The following is a 15,440-nucleotide window of genomic DNA, read 5'->3' on the forward strand; positions in this document are numbered from 1 at the left end:
GTTACGAATTTATTTATTTATTTTCTTTTTAGCTTCATTGGTATTATATGTACTCCGTACTCCGGTACTTACTTACTAACATACTTACTGCCCGTACCTGTATAGCTGTACAGTTTGTACGGAGTATCCTATCCCCTACTAACTAGTGAATATTACGGTATCCTATGTCTACTATCTAGATCTAGATCTAGATCTATACGTTGGTTTTCCTTGTATATTCTTGTTTTCTATACTTATTTTTTCTTTGGGGTTAGGTACTCTATTTCGGGATTTACAATGCGATACTGTTGTTTTATGTGGTTATTTTCGTGGTCTTCGTTTGTCATGTTGAGATTTATATATCTCCGATCAACTGAAAGTTTTCATTCTCGTAGAGATACAGGATATTCACATTGCACTGCTAATATGAAAAGGATCGGGAGATATAGAAGAGTAGAAATTCACCAGTCTTGCACCTCGACACAAAGAAAATGAAATACCTTACAGTAGTAACAGACAGAAACGAAGAGAAGTCGTAAAGAACATGGGTGCTCCACGAACGCATCAAGCGGACTCGTGATTGGGATGAGGCAAAAAGCATGTATCCAGATCAACAGGGCTTAAACACTGGCAAAGCTCAAGACATACTCTGGGGCAGATAGAGACACAACTTGCGAAGAAACCAAAGCACAATTTTTCCCCTCAAAAAATTACTCGCTGAAGAACCGACAAAACAGCTGCAATATTGTAGCAGATCAATTGACACGGAACGAATCAAAGATGACTAAAACGCAGTTAGTAAAGTATTGCCTACACGGGATCACGGTTCCTACTAACCTTCATGGCCCCTGCGGCAACCACTGCCAACCCACATCAAGGTGTTCAAGAATGCGTAGCGCTCGTCACCAGTCTCCATGGTGAGATTGATACGATACTTGTACGTGTTGGGGTTGATCGTGTCCGCAACGCCTGGATCGTTGACCTTGTCCAAAACGTCCTTGGCACCCGTGAGCCACCCATTGGTCTTCACGATGATAAAAGCCGGTGGGTCATCTGCGGTTTGAAGCATGTAGCTTGCGCGAAGACTGGTGGCAGATTCCTTCGTCACGATCTGCGAATCTTGTCCTCCGGGCTAAAACTTGGTCAGTATATCGCGCTAAGAACCATTGATGAATTCTCCAACATACCAACACGATACCCTTGCCCCATCTGCCCGCCCATTGGCCACCGACAAACGTGACCCAGTCTCTCTGGCCCCAAAGACTCTGACCAACAGCCACCTTCGGGTTCATCTTTATGCTCATGCGGAAGTCTAATTCGAGAGTGGGCGCGGGGATCTGCAATGAGCGAGCCACATCGCCTTCCGGGAAAGTGTGGAGGAGGTTGTTGGCGGGGATCGAATCTTTCATCACACTAAGGTAGGTGGGACACTCCAAGAGATGTTGACGCTGACGGCTCGTGTTCTTCGCGCGAACTTGCTGGCAGTAGATGCACTGGACAGAGAGACACTGGACTCCAGTCAGACACGGATACTCGGCAGTATCAGGAATGGCACTAGCAGAGGCATATCTTACCTTGTCTTCCTCCTTCGCACGGAACTCGACAAACGCAGCATGTACATCATCCAAAGGCGGGGCGGGCAGACTTGAGGACGAGGTTTTCGGTTTAGACTTGGGAGTCGCACGAGAAGCTTGTTGAGTCGGGGGAGCAGAGGAAGTGCCGGTGGGACCGGAAGTGGGAAGAGAAGCGCGGCCTTGCATGTTCTGCAGCGGTGTCTGCATGGGGGTAGCATGAGGATTGACGCCGTTCGACATCATGGGCCCGTTGGGAGTAGGCAGGGCACCTGGGCCAGGGCCAGGGCCTGGTGCAGTGGCTGTCGCGCCATTGGGAGTAGGAGGATATCCATTGGTAGCACCGATACCATTGGGAGCGGACTGAGCAGTCTGAGACTGAGCCTGGGGGTTGGTATGGCCACGGAGACCGGGGCACTCGAGCAGATGCTGCTTCTGACGCGAGGTGTTTTTGGCGCGGATCTGCTGGCAGTAGATACACTGGACGGAGAGACACTATATCGCGCGCAAACAGGTTGTCATGTCAGTATCGCGGTGTTGGGGGCGGCAGGTTGAAATATTACGGAAAATACAAAGACACGCACCTTATCGTCTTCCTTGGCGCGGAACTCGACGAACGCCGCGTGAACTTCCTGGTCGACGGTACGACCCATGTTCACGACAAAAGGATTGATGAAATCGATGGTGGATGGATTATCTGAAGCGATTAGATTAAAGAAAAAGATGATCGCAACGACTGAGTCGACGGTATAGGATGAAGGGAAGGGCGCTGGTCGAGCAGAAGGCAGCAAGACTCGGGGGGAGAAAGTGAAAAGGAAAGAGTTGACGGGCAGGAGAAAAACGAGACGAGACGAGACGGTGGCGGTTAAGTTACGCGAGCTCGTCAGGACGAAAACCTTACCGTCGGCGTAAGTTTGATCCCGCGGCTGATACCATTCCCAAAAAAATTACCAACCCATTTCGCTCTTATCTTTGATGACTCGACCGGTTAAACAATTTTCATTCTTCTTTTTATTTACTCTAATTATCTAAAACAAAAATCACGCCATTATCAACTGCTTTTTTATCATTCACTCTTGCAGCCATTGTCTTGCTATACTTGCCAACGCCTTATGGAGTGAAGCCTTGTCTCTCAGCTTGAAAGTCTAAAATTGTCACGCGGCAAATGCTGACTCAAGATTATCTGCCCAATAAGCATGCGCAGACCGTCTACTTCAATACAGTTGTTTTAAGGACCAAATAGACTATGCATACCTCCATAGGTGTAAAGTGAATGCGATATCCTTTAGAAAGCTCAACAAAATCCCAATACTTGTACTTGTACTTACAGTCCTCTTTTCCTGCGATACCCGGTACTCCCGTACTGTATAGCTGATACGCCCATACAAAAGTACACTCGGGTCAGGTACTGATCGGCGCTTACAGTTCATCATACCGCGTCAGCAAAATCTCTCAACCCTCCAATCCCAATTCCCATCTTTCACCGGGTATCAAATACGCGAAAACCATCCTTTATCAATGCCAGTAAAATAGTTTATTTCACCCTGTAGATCTAAACTTTGGGATCATAAGGCGACCAGCTCCACGTCACGCAGTCAACCCAGATCTCAGATCAGATCAGATCCCTGAGAAACCTACCTCTGTGTACACAAGTAAAGGAGTTGCGCTGTGGACACAGCCACCACCAAAATCACGCGTTCCGTGTCTGCACAGGCAGGCCTAATCTCATGTCTTAAGATGTCATTGTTCTCTTGCCAATTTGCCTAGATTAGATAGTATAGGTTCATTTGAGGGTAGTTCTACTAGGTGAGTGTTTCTGTCTATCTATAGATATACTTTGGTCCCCATTAACCCGCATCTGGTTTACAAAACAACGGATAGTTTAGTTACCATGCGGGTTGATTACTGCGTACCTTGGGTGTGACAGGTTTTTGGCGATGGTTACCTGCTGGTTCCTTCGTCTTGGTTTTGCCCCCCCTTGTAATACTGTATCTTCATACATTTGGTATGGCCCTAATTATGACCGTGTTTTTCAGTTGGAACATGACCAGCTGTCACGCTATGCTTTACAATGTTTTGGTCGGCTGTTCCAGGGTCAAGATTTGAATCTTATTACGAGAGGTAAAAGAGAAAAGCAGACTATACTTGGCACTGCCGAATAGAAAATATGAACGAACAGACATATCAGAAAAAGATAAACGGGGAAAAAATTGACAAAAAAAGAAACGACCGACCAGGGACTCGAACCCTGAATCTTTGCTTTACTACGAGTGGAACCACCATAGGAGAGCAACGCCTTACCATTAGGCCAGCCGGCCGAAGGTTGATGCAAAGAACCGGTAGTAGTATTTATAAGGCGGACTAACTGGAAAGTACTAGCATAATTTGCTTTGCTTGACGCTCAAGACATTTTAGAAGATGTAGTAAAGAGGTGTGGTTAGGGATAGGCACACGTTTTGAACTATTACTCCGTATCTTCCACCGGTTGTTGTTTATACTGAAGTAGTATGGTATATTAAAATTCGCAAATTAGCTATGTCCATTTGTCAAAGTCGATATGTACAGTCGTAAAGCATGCATGATATACTCGAAGACAAGACTTCTACCACCCAAACTTCTCCACATGTAGATATATGCCCTGCGCCCCTGTTCCCTTATGCACTGCCCGTTCATCGCTCAAATACACCACACTCCGACGCACATCATCTGATAGACCCTGCGGTCCACAGACCACCACGGCACTCTCACCTTCGGCTTTCTCCAAGACTTTGCGGATGATGGTTCGTGGTTGCGGTCGACCGGAGAACATGGGGAGCTCGGGTACTCTAATTGATGCTGCTTTAACGTCCGGCTTCTCTGGCTCCGGCCCCGGAACTTGAGAGGTAGCGGCATGCCCGGAGCAGGAACATTTATGTTCGGTGATGCTATTATTATCCTCATCTTCAATGGCAGTTGTACAGCAGCATCCGCCACCAGGGAGGCAGCCATTCTGTGGTGTAGACTCTGCGGAAGAAACTTTGGAGATGGAATGGATCGAAACATCGTCTTTTTTGCTGCGTTTCTCGTCTGTGGTAGCAGCTGGTTCTATACTATTGGCATCTTGGCGAGTACTGACAATTGTGGAGTCATGCTGGGCCTGCGAGCAGAGAGTCTGCACTGGTTGCGGCTGTGGCTCCAGCTTTTCGTCACAGGTCACATATATGCTCAGTTCAACCTCTCGGATCATGTCAGGCTGAGCACGGCGACATTCTTCTACATCAGCTAACACGGACTGCAATTGTGTCTCAAACCAGCTAAGTTGAGCCCGCGATTTGATCACCCATACAAATCGGATACGTTTGGTCGGTATGAGTCGCGAAGATTTCTCAGACTGCTCCTTGTCTCCGAGACATTCCATTTTCCACCGGGACACAATATCTCGCAGACAGGGGATGATGAAGGTCACCCCCATTCCTCCCGCAAGCAGTACCACACTGTCGAACTGACGGAGCGGCCTCATTCTTCCGTATGGTCCGTCAATGAACACGGTTCGGGCCGGTTTCACGGGGGCCGTATCCCCGGAGCCTAAAACGTGGTGATGTCTAGATGCATAACGGAAGAAACGCCTAGTGCCTCCTTTCTCAGAGCGTACAAAAAACTCCATCTTGTTGTCGGCAGGGATAGAGGCGATGGTGAATGGGTGGCTTTGGAGGGGCACGATTGAATGACATGTCAGGAACACATGCTGTCCGGGTTCCCATCGGATGCCCGGGCTGTCGATTGTAATGCGAGTGATATTCCCTGGTAAGGGAGTAAAAGAAGCCCGGTTAGCCCAGAGGGCATGCTTCGTGCTTGAAGTAGAGCGGTGGAAGATGGATAAATTGGCATATGTGGCCCATGCGTATCGCGCGACGCGGTCAAAAACGAGCAAACCGATAGAAATCCACACCCACACTTTGACTTCATCCGCGGCATGTAGCCAAACTGCAACAATAAATCCAACGAATGTCACGAGGTGTTGCAAAACGAAGAATTCATAACTTAGTCGTCGTATGGGTGCCATGGATGATAGGACGATAAAGGTCAAGATACACCACGCAGCAAAGCCCCGTTTCGACAAGGGATCGTTTTTCAGTTGGTACGTGATGTAGTCGTAGCGTCCCCAGCTCCGGAACCAAAATCCCATATGAATCGTGACTGTTAGCCATAGAGTCCGGGAAATCCAGCGATGGAACCAATTTAATCTTTCATAACTCATGCCGACTAGAAGTCCAATGATATTCTGTCTTCCTGCCAGCAGGAAGATCAAAGGCATCTGGGCAATAGCTACAAATCCGGTGCGATAGCCAACATCTTCCCATTTCCATTGATCTGTTGTGTCCAACTTGTAGAAGCAGAAGACAAGGACCACGACTAGATTGGCTAAGATGATGGCTAGTGGACCTAGCGGGGCAAAGTGAAAGATGCGGCCACCTAGTGACCATGGGGGCAACGTTGCGTAGCTTGCTTCTCGAACGACTGCCGTCAGAGTGGCGCATGTATTGAAGAAGAGTGATTTGGGTTTTGACGGGGTGAGAGTGGAATCTCTTAGTCTGGAGTTACGAGTAAGCTTTGCTGTATCTCTCGAACGACGGGGGGGCTATACTGACCTTTGAAATGCGAGGAAATTATTGAAAGCATTGACTACTGTCCCAGCAGCTATGGCGCTTCCTACTACTGCCCAATACATCTTCTGGAGATAGAAGAGGCCTGGAACGCCATCGCCCATGGACATATGGCCCATTGGGCCCATGTTCATCCCACCCATTGACATGGTGGAGTTGTGCGTGCTGTTTCTTTGTGACGGATATCGGTAATCTTCAATCGAGAATAATAGCAATTAATTGAATAGCACTATTGCGGGGTATCATGACATCTTCTTGAACTTCTCACGTGGCACTATTATAATGACTGGGTTGTACACAGTCCGGGATGGATCTAAAAGGATCTCCGTCGACTGAAGCGTTATTCACCGGGAAATCAGTAGGAGGTCATATTCGGTGAAGAGAGACAGAGGAGGGAGAAAGCGAGTGAGGGGGATAGATGAAGCAGAAATGACCGGAAAATATGCAAACTGCTTATCAGATAGAACGACCAAGTCTCCATGTAGTTAAGTAATTATTAACGCGTGTTCTCTGATTTAATTTTATTTGGTTTGCTTTCCATTTCCACTCTTAAGACTAATAATCTGCTCACACTCCAAAGTAGATGTTTGCGGATGGAGCCCTAATCTCTGACCCGTGATTGGCCCCGGCCCTTAAAATGTGCTCACGTCCCCACCCTTAGGCCGCTGGTGTGACGCTTGGCTCTGGTCCGCATTCAAGCCTGTCAGTTTGTCTCAACTTTTAATAAAGATCCCAACGCCGTCTCTAATCATCATGGCATTCTCTCTCCACTTCGTCGTGCTTTCTTTTCACTCCTCTCATCCTCCTTTTCTCCTTCCCTCCTCAGCACCCTGAACAACATCACCCCTTGACTACAGCGACAACTATCATATCAAATCCCTTGATTGAGTTCAGAAGAGAGATCTGATATCCGAGATAGCGGGGCGCCTTCATCGAGATTACTATTTCAAAGAGTCAACTGGAGAGTGAACGCCAAACCTGTCACCATGGATATGAGCAGCATGGATCATTCATCACACTCGTCCTCTTCCTCATCATCCTCATCATCCATGACGATGTCGATGGCAATGGTCTTCGTTAATGCCCAGGATACACCCCTGTTCTCGTCTCAGTGGACGCCATCATCCAGTGGCGCGTATGCTGGCACGTGCATCTTCCTTATCATTCTATCCATTATTGGCCGACTCCTGGTTGCGTTCAAGGGTGTCATGGAGCAGCACTGGTTGAATGCTCATCTGAATCGTCGCTACGTGGCCGTCGCGGGCAAGTCAACGGAAGCTGGTCGTATCGACGCCGATCCGGATGCCAAAGTGGCTTCACTCGTATCCGCGCAAGGGGTGGAAGAGTCCGTTAAAGTTGTGCGCCGGGCTACACGCGAGCCTCTTCCGTTCAGATTCAGTGTCGATCTGCCGCGAGCATTCCTTTTTCTCTTAATTACAGGAGTGTCATATCTGCTGTACGTGTTGGCTTGTCATCTTTCCTCATTGATTTCAGTATGTACTGACCTTTTTCCAGCATGTTGGCTGTCATGACTATGAATATTGGCTACTTCTGCTCTGTGTTGGGTGGTGCTTTTCTAGGCGAACTGGCGGTGGGGCGGTATATTCAATGGAATGAGCATGGCCATTGACGACACTTCTGCAGGCGTAATTCTTATTTTCCATCTATACAACCTGGGTTTGGCGTTTGGGCATTCCACTAATTGCCCTGGGGTTAAGGCGAGCATTGCATGCATTTAGCGGAGTTTGAAGCGTTCGATTACCTGTCCATGATACCTCTACCCGTTGTTATTATCATGAATTCTCCTCGAAGGTACCAATGGTGATACCCATGTGCTCACTTTCATGTCAACGAATGACAGTAGGATAAGTAGCTATTAACTTACAATGTAGTAGTACTTCTATGCCAGATCAGTCGATGTCACCTACCCCAGGAAAATTTCCGGGGCTCCCGTTTCATTTTTGTCGTTCCCTTTTTGGTTACATTGAATGATGAGTCCATTTTCGCCCAATAAACTTCAACTAGGGTTGGAGGTCAGATTGCGCGATGACTGAACGCCAAAGTGCCTCAGGCCCAAGGACCTCGAGAGTGGTTGATGTGTGACTCTCCCTATTGGTCCATACTGCCGACAGGGGGGCTCCACCTGAGGAACTGCAGGTGCTTTAAAGCTTTTGAGAAGAAATGAGCACATTTCCTAACCGTTTCCATCTTAGTCTCTGTGCATGTGTTCTTGGTTTATGTGAAGCAAACAACACGATGGCGCCCAGATCCAGTCCGGATTTCAAAGAAACCTCATATTAGGTCAATGACGCTTGAATATGGTGGAACTTTGGTCCAATGCATTAATCTCCGTTAAATTTCCAATTGATAACAGTTTTGTCCCTATGAGTAGAAAAGTGCCGAAGTTGCCGATCGATGTCCACTACACCTTCAGTCAACCAACCAACCCCCCCTCCAAATACTATATAATGTAATCAATTCCCCTACCGTATTTGTCTAATACCTCTCCCTCCATACACCTATATTCTATTCGAGTGTCTTAATCTTCAACTCCACAGCGACTATGAAGCTCTCAATCCTTTCCCTGGCGTCTCTCGCGCCCCTGGTTTCCGCTCACTTCAAGCTGAACTACCCGACTAGTCGTGGATTCGATGAGGATAAGATGACTCAATTTCCCTGCAGTGGACTGTCTCAATCTTCGGAACGGACGAAGGTCTCTCTTTCCGCCGGTGACTTCCCTGTTGCCTTGACAATGGGCCATGCCCAGACAGCTGTGGAAGTGCTTCTTGCTCTTGGAAACGACCCTGGCACCAATTTCAACATTACTCTCCACCCGACCTTCCGAGTGGAGGGGTTGGGCTCCTTCTGCCTCCCCAATATCACTTTCGATGAGTCCATCGTCGGCGTCAAGTTGACAGAAGGAATGAACGCAACCCTGCAGGTGCAGAGCAATGGTGACCCAAGCGGTGGTCTTTACGCGGTACGTCCTGGATCAATCAATCCTCATGTGGTGCATGGTACTGACGTTTCATTCCAGTGTGCTGATATCCAGTTCACGGAGGCGGACTACTCCGCACCCTCCTCTTGCTCGAATAACACTGGAGTTAAGGCGACTTCATTCACCGGGGATGCCGCAAAGCGCAATGCGAACGAGTCCACTGCCGATGGTCAGGCGCAGAGCGGCTCCTCGTCGCCCTCCTCTTCTTCCAGTTCTTCTACCGGTAGCGCTACATCCACTGCTGGTGCGGTCGCCCTAGAGACTGCCGCTTGGGGAATGTTGGGTGCTGCAGTTGTTGGTGGGATGGCAATTCTGTGAATTTTACCTTCAGGTAGTTCTTCCAGGCTATGGGAGAACAATAAGTCTACGGCTCTTTTTTTTTTTCCCGCTTTCCTTTTTTCTTCCTGCCCTTCACTCTATATAGAGGGGCTGTTATGGTCATGAGTAATGATTCTGTTGTCCTATGACGCATCCATTGTATATTATATCTTTTTATATCCTGCAGCTATGCACAATCTGAAAAAGCCATGCCTGGCCCAACAGGATAGGAGAATAAACTCCACGGTCTTCGTTCTTTCATATTCTCCCGTATCAGCGTATAGTATGACGAAGCGTTAGATCAGGTGGGACAGGCCGTATTGCACTCCCATCGAGGTGGCCATGAGGCCCTACTTATGCGTAGGAATCAGAGGAATCGAGAACAAGGATATCGGGCGCTAGGCCTAAAACGCGATGTGGTCAACATCCCGGCCATATTAAATTAGGGCAGCATTTATGTCACGTGCATAAATGTACAATATGTTATCCATCCGCTATCATAGGCTTCCATGTTTCCGTGGCTACCCATCTCCCATTGAAAGCCATGGACCAACTCCCAAAGCTTCGACCGGTCAGTGAGCGTTCACATGAGGGCCACAGCATTGCCCCATAACTGACGCCCAGCAGGTCGGTCGCATAGAGCTATGCTCCACCGCACGCCACCACCTAAGGTTCTATTACAATGTAGCCGTAGCAGCAACTTACACACTTCCGGGATCATTTACCCTCCCAATCAAAGACTATATCTACAAAGCATGTGAAATACTCATTGCGCAGCACCCAATTCTTTCAGCCGTCCCAATCGACGAGGAGACAAAGGAGCCTTACTTCGCACGTCTCCCGAGCATCGATCTCAGCCAATCGGTCTTTTTCCAGAAGCGTGAGCACGGTTTCTCCGATGCAGAAGACCGGGACGAAGAGCTGGATGTGTTGCTAAGCTCCCAGCATAATACCTCTTTTGAGCTTCCATTGCCATTCTGGAGAATTTTCGTGTTGACCGATGATGCCGATGCTGCCGAAAGACGGTTCACCGTCGTCTTTGTCTTCCATCATGCCATTTCTGACGGCTCATCGGGAAAAGTCTTCCACAGATCCTTCCTGCAGGCGTTGCAATCTTTGTCATCGTTGACTGTCGACGACGTCAAGGAAGTTATTCCATCGCCTGATTCACCGCTTCTGCCTCCCGGGGAAGCCGTTCATCCTAAGCTAGTGTCGTACACTTACCTGGCTGTTCAACTCTTCAAAGCTAAGATCTACGACCCCCGAGATCCGGGTTTATGGACCGGCTCGGAGATCAAGCTCCCCTTGGAGACGAAGCTAAAGCACATCGTGTTCCCAAAGCACCTATCATCCACACTCAGAGACCGCTGCCGCGAAAACAAGACAACCATAACGGCCGCTCTCCAAACAATCGTCGCTCGCTCCCTCTTCGCCCATCTCCCCGAATCCTCCACAAAGGTCAGATGCTCCTGCGCGATGTCCAACCGTCGCTGGCTTCCCGAGCCCATCACAGAAGATTCGATGGGCGTCTTTGTTCAAGAAAATACCGAAGACTACTCTCGGAAAGATGTCAGTGAGACCTCATTCCCCTGGTTCGTGACCGTGCGGTCTCGTGTGACAATCGAAAGAGAACTCAGCAAAGAAGGTAAGGACACTTCTGCCAATCTTCTTAGGTACGTAAACGATTACCAAAATGAGCTCTACCTGTCAAAGCTCGGGCAGCCGAGGTCGTCCACCTATGAGGTGTCAAATGTCGGGGCTTTTCCTTCTGGTACACCAGCAGAAGGGATGCCGCGGGTTGGACGCGTCGTTTTCTCGCAGAGTGCGTCTGTTACGGGAAGTGCGATTGGAGTCTCTGTTGTTTCGGGCGGTGATGGTTGCTTGGTGTTGATGTTTACGTGGCAGAAGGGTGTTGTGGAGGATTTGTTTATCCTAAATGTTATTGAGTCGATAAGGAAGGAGGTTTACGATCTCTGTATGTGATGGTTTTGTTTCTACGTGGTTTCCTTTTTTGTCTTTCCATTGTTTGCACTCCACAGTTTTAATCAAGTATATAGAACTGGTAATCATAGTAATAAGTAAGAGTCACCACTGTCCACCCATTTGTATTCAGTACAGCTTGATATTTTAGCAATTCTGAATTAATTGAGAGATATAGGTCGGTCTTTAATGTACCTGTATATAAGAGACCTACAAGAAAGCGAAGCGCTCGCATGTGAGTCCAGTCTGCAAGATCCTTCTGGAAATGACTTGATCTTTCTGTGATATATCAACTGTTTCTTTCCTATAGCTAAGGTTGTTTGGGGTTGGTATCTCAAGGTTATCTTTCCCCGGAACATTCACCAGATCATGGATTGTGGCTATGGGAAAGCATCAGAGAAACCACAGATCAAGTTCCCTCTGACTCATGCCTATACAATAATTTGTTAGGTCGCCTCGGTTTCCCTGATCTGCAATTTGTAGATACGTGGCAGACGGAATTCAAGATATAGCCGATCCAGCCCTAGAACCAAATGGACACCGCTTGATCTCATTGGAGCTGCTCCTGTCATGGGGTCATGAGCTTCAGTGATACATGGAACTTGGCTAGGTGGTCACAAAGGACCATCGCTCGTCTCTCCAAACAGAGACACGGGTGTGGCCTGCTTACTTCAGAAGCCTGTGACGATCTATCATTCCATAGCTCGGTAAGATGTCTAGTTCAAAATTCTGACCAAAGATAGGGCATGTAATTGAGCCATCTATCGCTGTAATTCTTCTGGCAAACCCTACGTGAACTAATATAGATATTTACTACAGACCAACTCAATTGGGTAAATCTATGGGCAAGCAAGTTTGCCAATTCGAGATGATTCTTTATGGATAATGGATTAAAATGTGGCCAAAGCTTGCCTTTATTTTCCGTTTTGATAAAGTTGAATGCTATACAATCTACTGCTAGTACAGAATTACTTTTTATTACCCCTCCGTAAAGGTAGAGCATGTTTTACATTACATTCTATACGTAAGCTAGCATTTACCGACTCTGTAAATCTCACCCAAGGTGGTGCAGTATCGATAAACAGCTAACATTGGCATTCCAACCGTTGAATTCAAAAAAAATTCCGGTATTTTAGCAAGACGATGTCCATACTAGCACCGAATAAGTCAATCTTTCCCTCCCTTATGTCTATTGCAACGCTCAGGGGGACACCTTCACCATTACTTCTGAATCATTTCCGCCCCAAAGCAGCATGTACTGGGGTGCGCAGTATTCAATATTTGCACAGAGTTGTTGTTCAGCTCACACCCACTGAAGTAAACACAAAGTCGGGTTTGTGGTCTTTGTTGGGGGCATGATCCATTATCAGACTAGGCGGTGAGAGCTTCGATAGGCAGAATCGCGGGGGATGTTTATCGCGTTATCGTCTTAATTATCTAGGTAGCGTTTCTTTCTTCTCCCTATCCTCCGATATTCCTTCTTTTGTGGACCACGTCTCTTCTTCTTCATCTACACCCAGTTATTCGGTCAATATTTTGCCGCGACTATATAATTCCAGCAAAAATGGCGACCCGGGCTCCTTTTGTCGTTCCTGCGCTCAAGAAACATACCGCAACCGTGATCATGGCTCATGGTCTGGGCGACAGGTTGGTGCCCATGCCTGAAAGGTAGTACCAGTTAGCTAACAGCTTTCCCTTGGAACAGCGGTGCTGGATGGTATGTATTAATTTCCCTCTCCAAGAAATTGAAGGATGCCTAATACAGGCACTAACCGCGTTCTCCTAATAGGATGGGCCTTGCTCAGAACTGGCGCCGTAGAGGCTTGTTCGAAGAAGTAACCTTTATTTTCCCCAATGCCCCCATGATTCCTATCACAGTGGTAAGTAAATAATGCCCTTGGGTGAGAGATAATGGACTGATGAATGATTCTGTGCATTACAGAATTTTGGTATGTCAATGCCTGGATGGTACGACCTTTCCAAGCTCGGCCGTGATGTGAGTTGCCCGTGTTCCTAGTTAATTCCTACTGTATTGGTTCCAATTAACACCTTGGCAGCTGGATTTCGAAGAAGCCATCCGCAGCCAGGACGAACCAGGCATCCTCCGCTCCCGCGAGTACTTCAACACCCTGATCAAGGAACAAATCGATCAGGGCATCAATCCTTCGCGCATAGTTCTAGGTGGATTCTCCCAAGGAGGCGCGATGTCTGTGTTTACAGGTGTTACCAACAAGGAAAAACTGGGAGGCGTATTCGGACTTTCATGCTACTTGCTTCTGAGCGATCGCATCAAGAACCAGATTCCCGAAGACTGGCCGAACAAGAAGACACCGTTCTTCCTTGCTCATGGGACCGATGATGATATTGTGAAGTATGAGTTTGGAAAGACCTCGTCGAAGCTGCTTCAAGAACTCGGATTGGAGAATGTTCAGTTCAACTCTTACCCGTGAGTATTTCCATCTCTGCACGGGATGATTGTGTTACTGATTCGACATTAGTGATCTTGGCCATTCTGCCGATCCCCAGGAAATCGAAGATCTGGAAAAGTTCCTTCAGCAGGTCATCCCTGCTGAAGGTGATGGCCAGGCTTCCGCTGGGCTATGACTCAATGGTCCCTCCCGGGTCTCGATCTTGGAGAAGATGACATTTAGCATTGTCTTGGGTATGGTATGCTTATTGATTGCAATATTGCTCTCGAGATACAACTTTCGGGATAGAAGCGACGGTTCAAAGAGATAACATTGAGCATCAGAATCCTGTTTGATACATATGTTTATATTCATCTATTGTCTAAAAGGCCAGACGCATTGCACATGATTCCCTGTTCGTATCGTTTTCGCATCTCGAATAAAGCAAAGCGGGTTTCTTGAGTTCTACCCTGTCCTCGCACGCTTAATAGTCTTTTCGATAGCAGCAATCATAGCCTCTGTATTCTTGCTATCGAAGGGGATCAAATGCCTCGATCCGTGGTCGTAAAATTCCGCCTTCGAGGGTTCACAAAGGCCATACAATTGCATACTGAGGTCGTAAATCTCATCCTGCTTACCGACGATATGGGTTGTAGGAATTTTGACCAGATACTCCCCTGGCGTCGGCTGAATAGTCTCCTTTCCAGATGCCTCGTACGGCGCCGCACCGCAGATAAAGACGGCGGCTTTGAACAGCGGCACGTCATGTGTTTTTGCATGGTTGACAATCATAGAACTTGCAAGAGCGGCGCCTTGTGAGAACCCCATTACAGCGTCGAATGGACCCTTTGTCTTAATGATATTCATGGTGTACTCGATGGCACGCGCGAGGTCTTCGCCGGGTGCGATATCGCGGGGGTAGTGCTTGTAGAATGGGGGATCCAAGATGCCCTTCAGTTCTAAGCCCAGTTAAGGCGATGTTATGGAGAGAGAGCGAGGGGGAAAACTCGTACCTGGCTCAGGTTCAGAGTCCAACCGGCCATCGATATATGTGAAGCGATGCCCCTTTGTTTCCAGAGCCTGGCTTATGCCGCCTGTTTGTGGTTAGAACTGACGATTTGTGGGACGATATGTCATGGTCATCTGTGGCTTCCTCTCCAGGGCCGCTAGATGTTGATTGAATTACCGGATTGGATTTCAAAAATCTGCCTGTTAATCAGTATCTTCATGTGGTTGAGAGACGGAAAGCAGTCGTTGTTCCACATACTTCCCCGCTCGTGCCGGAGCCATGTAAACACAGGAATCGCATATTGAGTATATGAAGGTATATGGTGATTTATCTTGAGCAGTCCCAAGAACAATCCGCAATCGAACTTTAGATGTAGGTTAAATTGAACTCAAACTATGGAATGTTGAATGGCTAAATATGTTCTGACTCTTACTCTTAGAAGGTTCATGCTGACGGTGCAGATTACCCGAATTTAAAACAGAACACGGGATTTCATTACCTAGTCGCTTACCTTGCATTTCACTAGTTTCTCGA

At 47.7% G+C, this 15,440-nt stretch overlaps 7 protein-coding genes and 1 non-coding gene across 8 annotated transcripts; 4 read left to right on the forward strand and 4 right to left on the reverse strand.

Annotated features, from left to right (window-relative positions):
• Window positions 1–340: 340 nt before the first annotated feature.
• BDV38DRAFT_264654 (DUF3237 domain-containing protein) lies at window positions 341–2,485 on the reverse strand. Its single transcript, XM_032056295.1, has 5 exons — window positions 2,135–2,485; window positions 1,554–2,045; window positions 1,167–1,487; window positions 817–1,111; window positions 341–763 (listed from the first exon to the last, which is right to left on the reverse strand). The coding sequence occupies exons 1-5, from the start codon at window positions 2,201–2,203 to the stop codon at window positions 735–737; spliced, it is 1,206 nt and encodes a 401-aa protein (XP_031907404.1). The 5' UTR covers window positions 2,204–2,485; the 3' UTR covers window positions 341–734.
• Window positions 2,486–3,776: 1,291 nt separating this feature from the next.
• Window positions 3,777–3,868, reverse strand: BDV38DRAFT_t238. Its single transcript has one exon. It is a non-coding gene; the product is annotated as a tRNA-Arg (tRNA).
• A 249-nt stretch (window positions 3,869–4,117) lies between these two features.
• Window positions 4,118–6,688, reverse strand: BDV38DRAFT_290366 (ferric reductase family protein). Its single transcript, XM_032061463.1, has 2 exons — window positions 6,179–6,688; window positions 4,118–6,121 (listed from the first exon to the last, which is right to left on the reverse strand). Exons 1-2 carry the CDS (start codon window positions 6,340–6,342, stop codon window positions 4,153–4,155), a joined length of 2,133 nt encoding a protein of 710 aa, XP_031907405.1. The 5' UTR covers window positions 6,343–6,688; the 3' UTR covers window positions 4,118–4,152.
• A 255-nt stretch (window positions 6,689–6,943) lies between these two features.
• On the forward strand, window positions 6,944–8,039 carry BDV38DRAFT_264656 (copper transporter family protein). Its single transcript, XM_032056296.1, has 2 exons — window positions 6,944–7,649; window positions 7,709–8,039. Exons 1-2 carry the CDS (start codon window positions 7,180–7,182, stop codon window positions 7,821–7,823), a joined length of 585 nt encoding a protein of 194 aa, XP_031907406.1. The 5' UTR covers window positions 6,944–7,179; the 3' UTR covers window positions 7,824–8,039.
• Window positions 8,040–8,610: 571 nt separating this feature from the next.
• Window positions 8,611–9,808, forward strand: BDV38DRAFT_264659 (putative GPI anchored protein). Its single transcript, XM_032056297.1, has 2 exons — window positions 8,611–9,173; window positions 9,231–9,808. Exons 1-2 carry the CDS (start codon window positions 8,757–8,759, stop codon window positions 9,507–9,509), a joined length of 696 nt encoding a protein of 231 aa, XP_031907407.1. The 5' UTR covers window positions 8,611–8,756; the 3' UTR covers window positions 9,510–9,808.
• A 166-nt stretch (window positions 9,809–9,974) lies between these two features.
• On the forward strand, window positions 9,975–11,597 carry BDV38DRAFT_264661 (uncharacterized protein). The gene is made up of 2 exons (XM_032056298.1): window positions 9,975–10,080; window positions 10,137–11,597. The coding sequence occupies exons 1-2, from the start codon at window positions 10,054–10,056 to the stop codon at window positions 11,490–11,492; spliced, it is 1,383 nt and encodes a 460-aa protein (XP_031907408.1). The 5' UTR covers window positions 9,975–10,053; the 3' UTR covers window positions 11,493–11,597.
• Window positions 11,598–12,957: 1,360 nt separating this feature from the next.
• BDV38DRAFT_264663 (palmitoyl-(protein) hydrolase) lies at window positions 12,958–14,309 on the forward strand. Its single transcript, XM_032056299.1, has 6 exons — window positions 12,958–13,136; window positions 13,195–13,206; window positions 13,279–13,369; window positions 13,432–13,485; window positions 13,547–13,935; window positions 13,988–14,309. The coding sequence occupies exons 1-6, from the start codon at window positions 13,054–13,056 to the stop codon at window positions 14,091–14,093; spliced, it is 735 nt and encodes a 244-aa protein (XP_031907409.1). The 5' UTR covers window positions 12,958–13,053; the 3' UTR covers window positions 14,094–14,309.
• On the reverse strand, window positions 14,310–15,324 carry BDV38DRAFT_264665 (serine hydrolase FSH). Its single transcript, XM_032056300.1, has 4 exons — window positions 15,165–15,324; window positions 15,084–15,102; window positions 14,911–14,991; window positions 14,310–14,856 (listed from the first exon to the last, which is right to left on the reverse strand). Exons 1-4 carry the CDS (start codon window positions 15,204–15,206, stop codon window positions 14,363–14,365), a joined length of 636 nt encoding a protein of 211 aa, XP_031907410.1. The 5' UTR covers window positions 15,207–15,324; the 3' UTR covers window positions 14,310–14,362.
• Window positions 15,325–15,440: the final 116 nt, after the last annotated feature.

The sequence above is a fragment of the Aspergillus pseudotamarii genome (assembly GCF_009193445.1).
Source record: "Aspergillus pseudotamarii strain CBS 117625 unplaced genomic scaffold BDV38scaffold_114, whole genome shotgun sequence".
NCBI classification, from domain to species: Eukaryota; Fungi; Ascomycota; class Eurotiomycetes; order Eurotiales; family Aspergillaceae; genus Aspergillus; species Aspergillus pseudotamarii.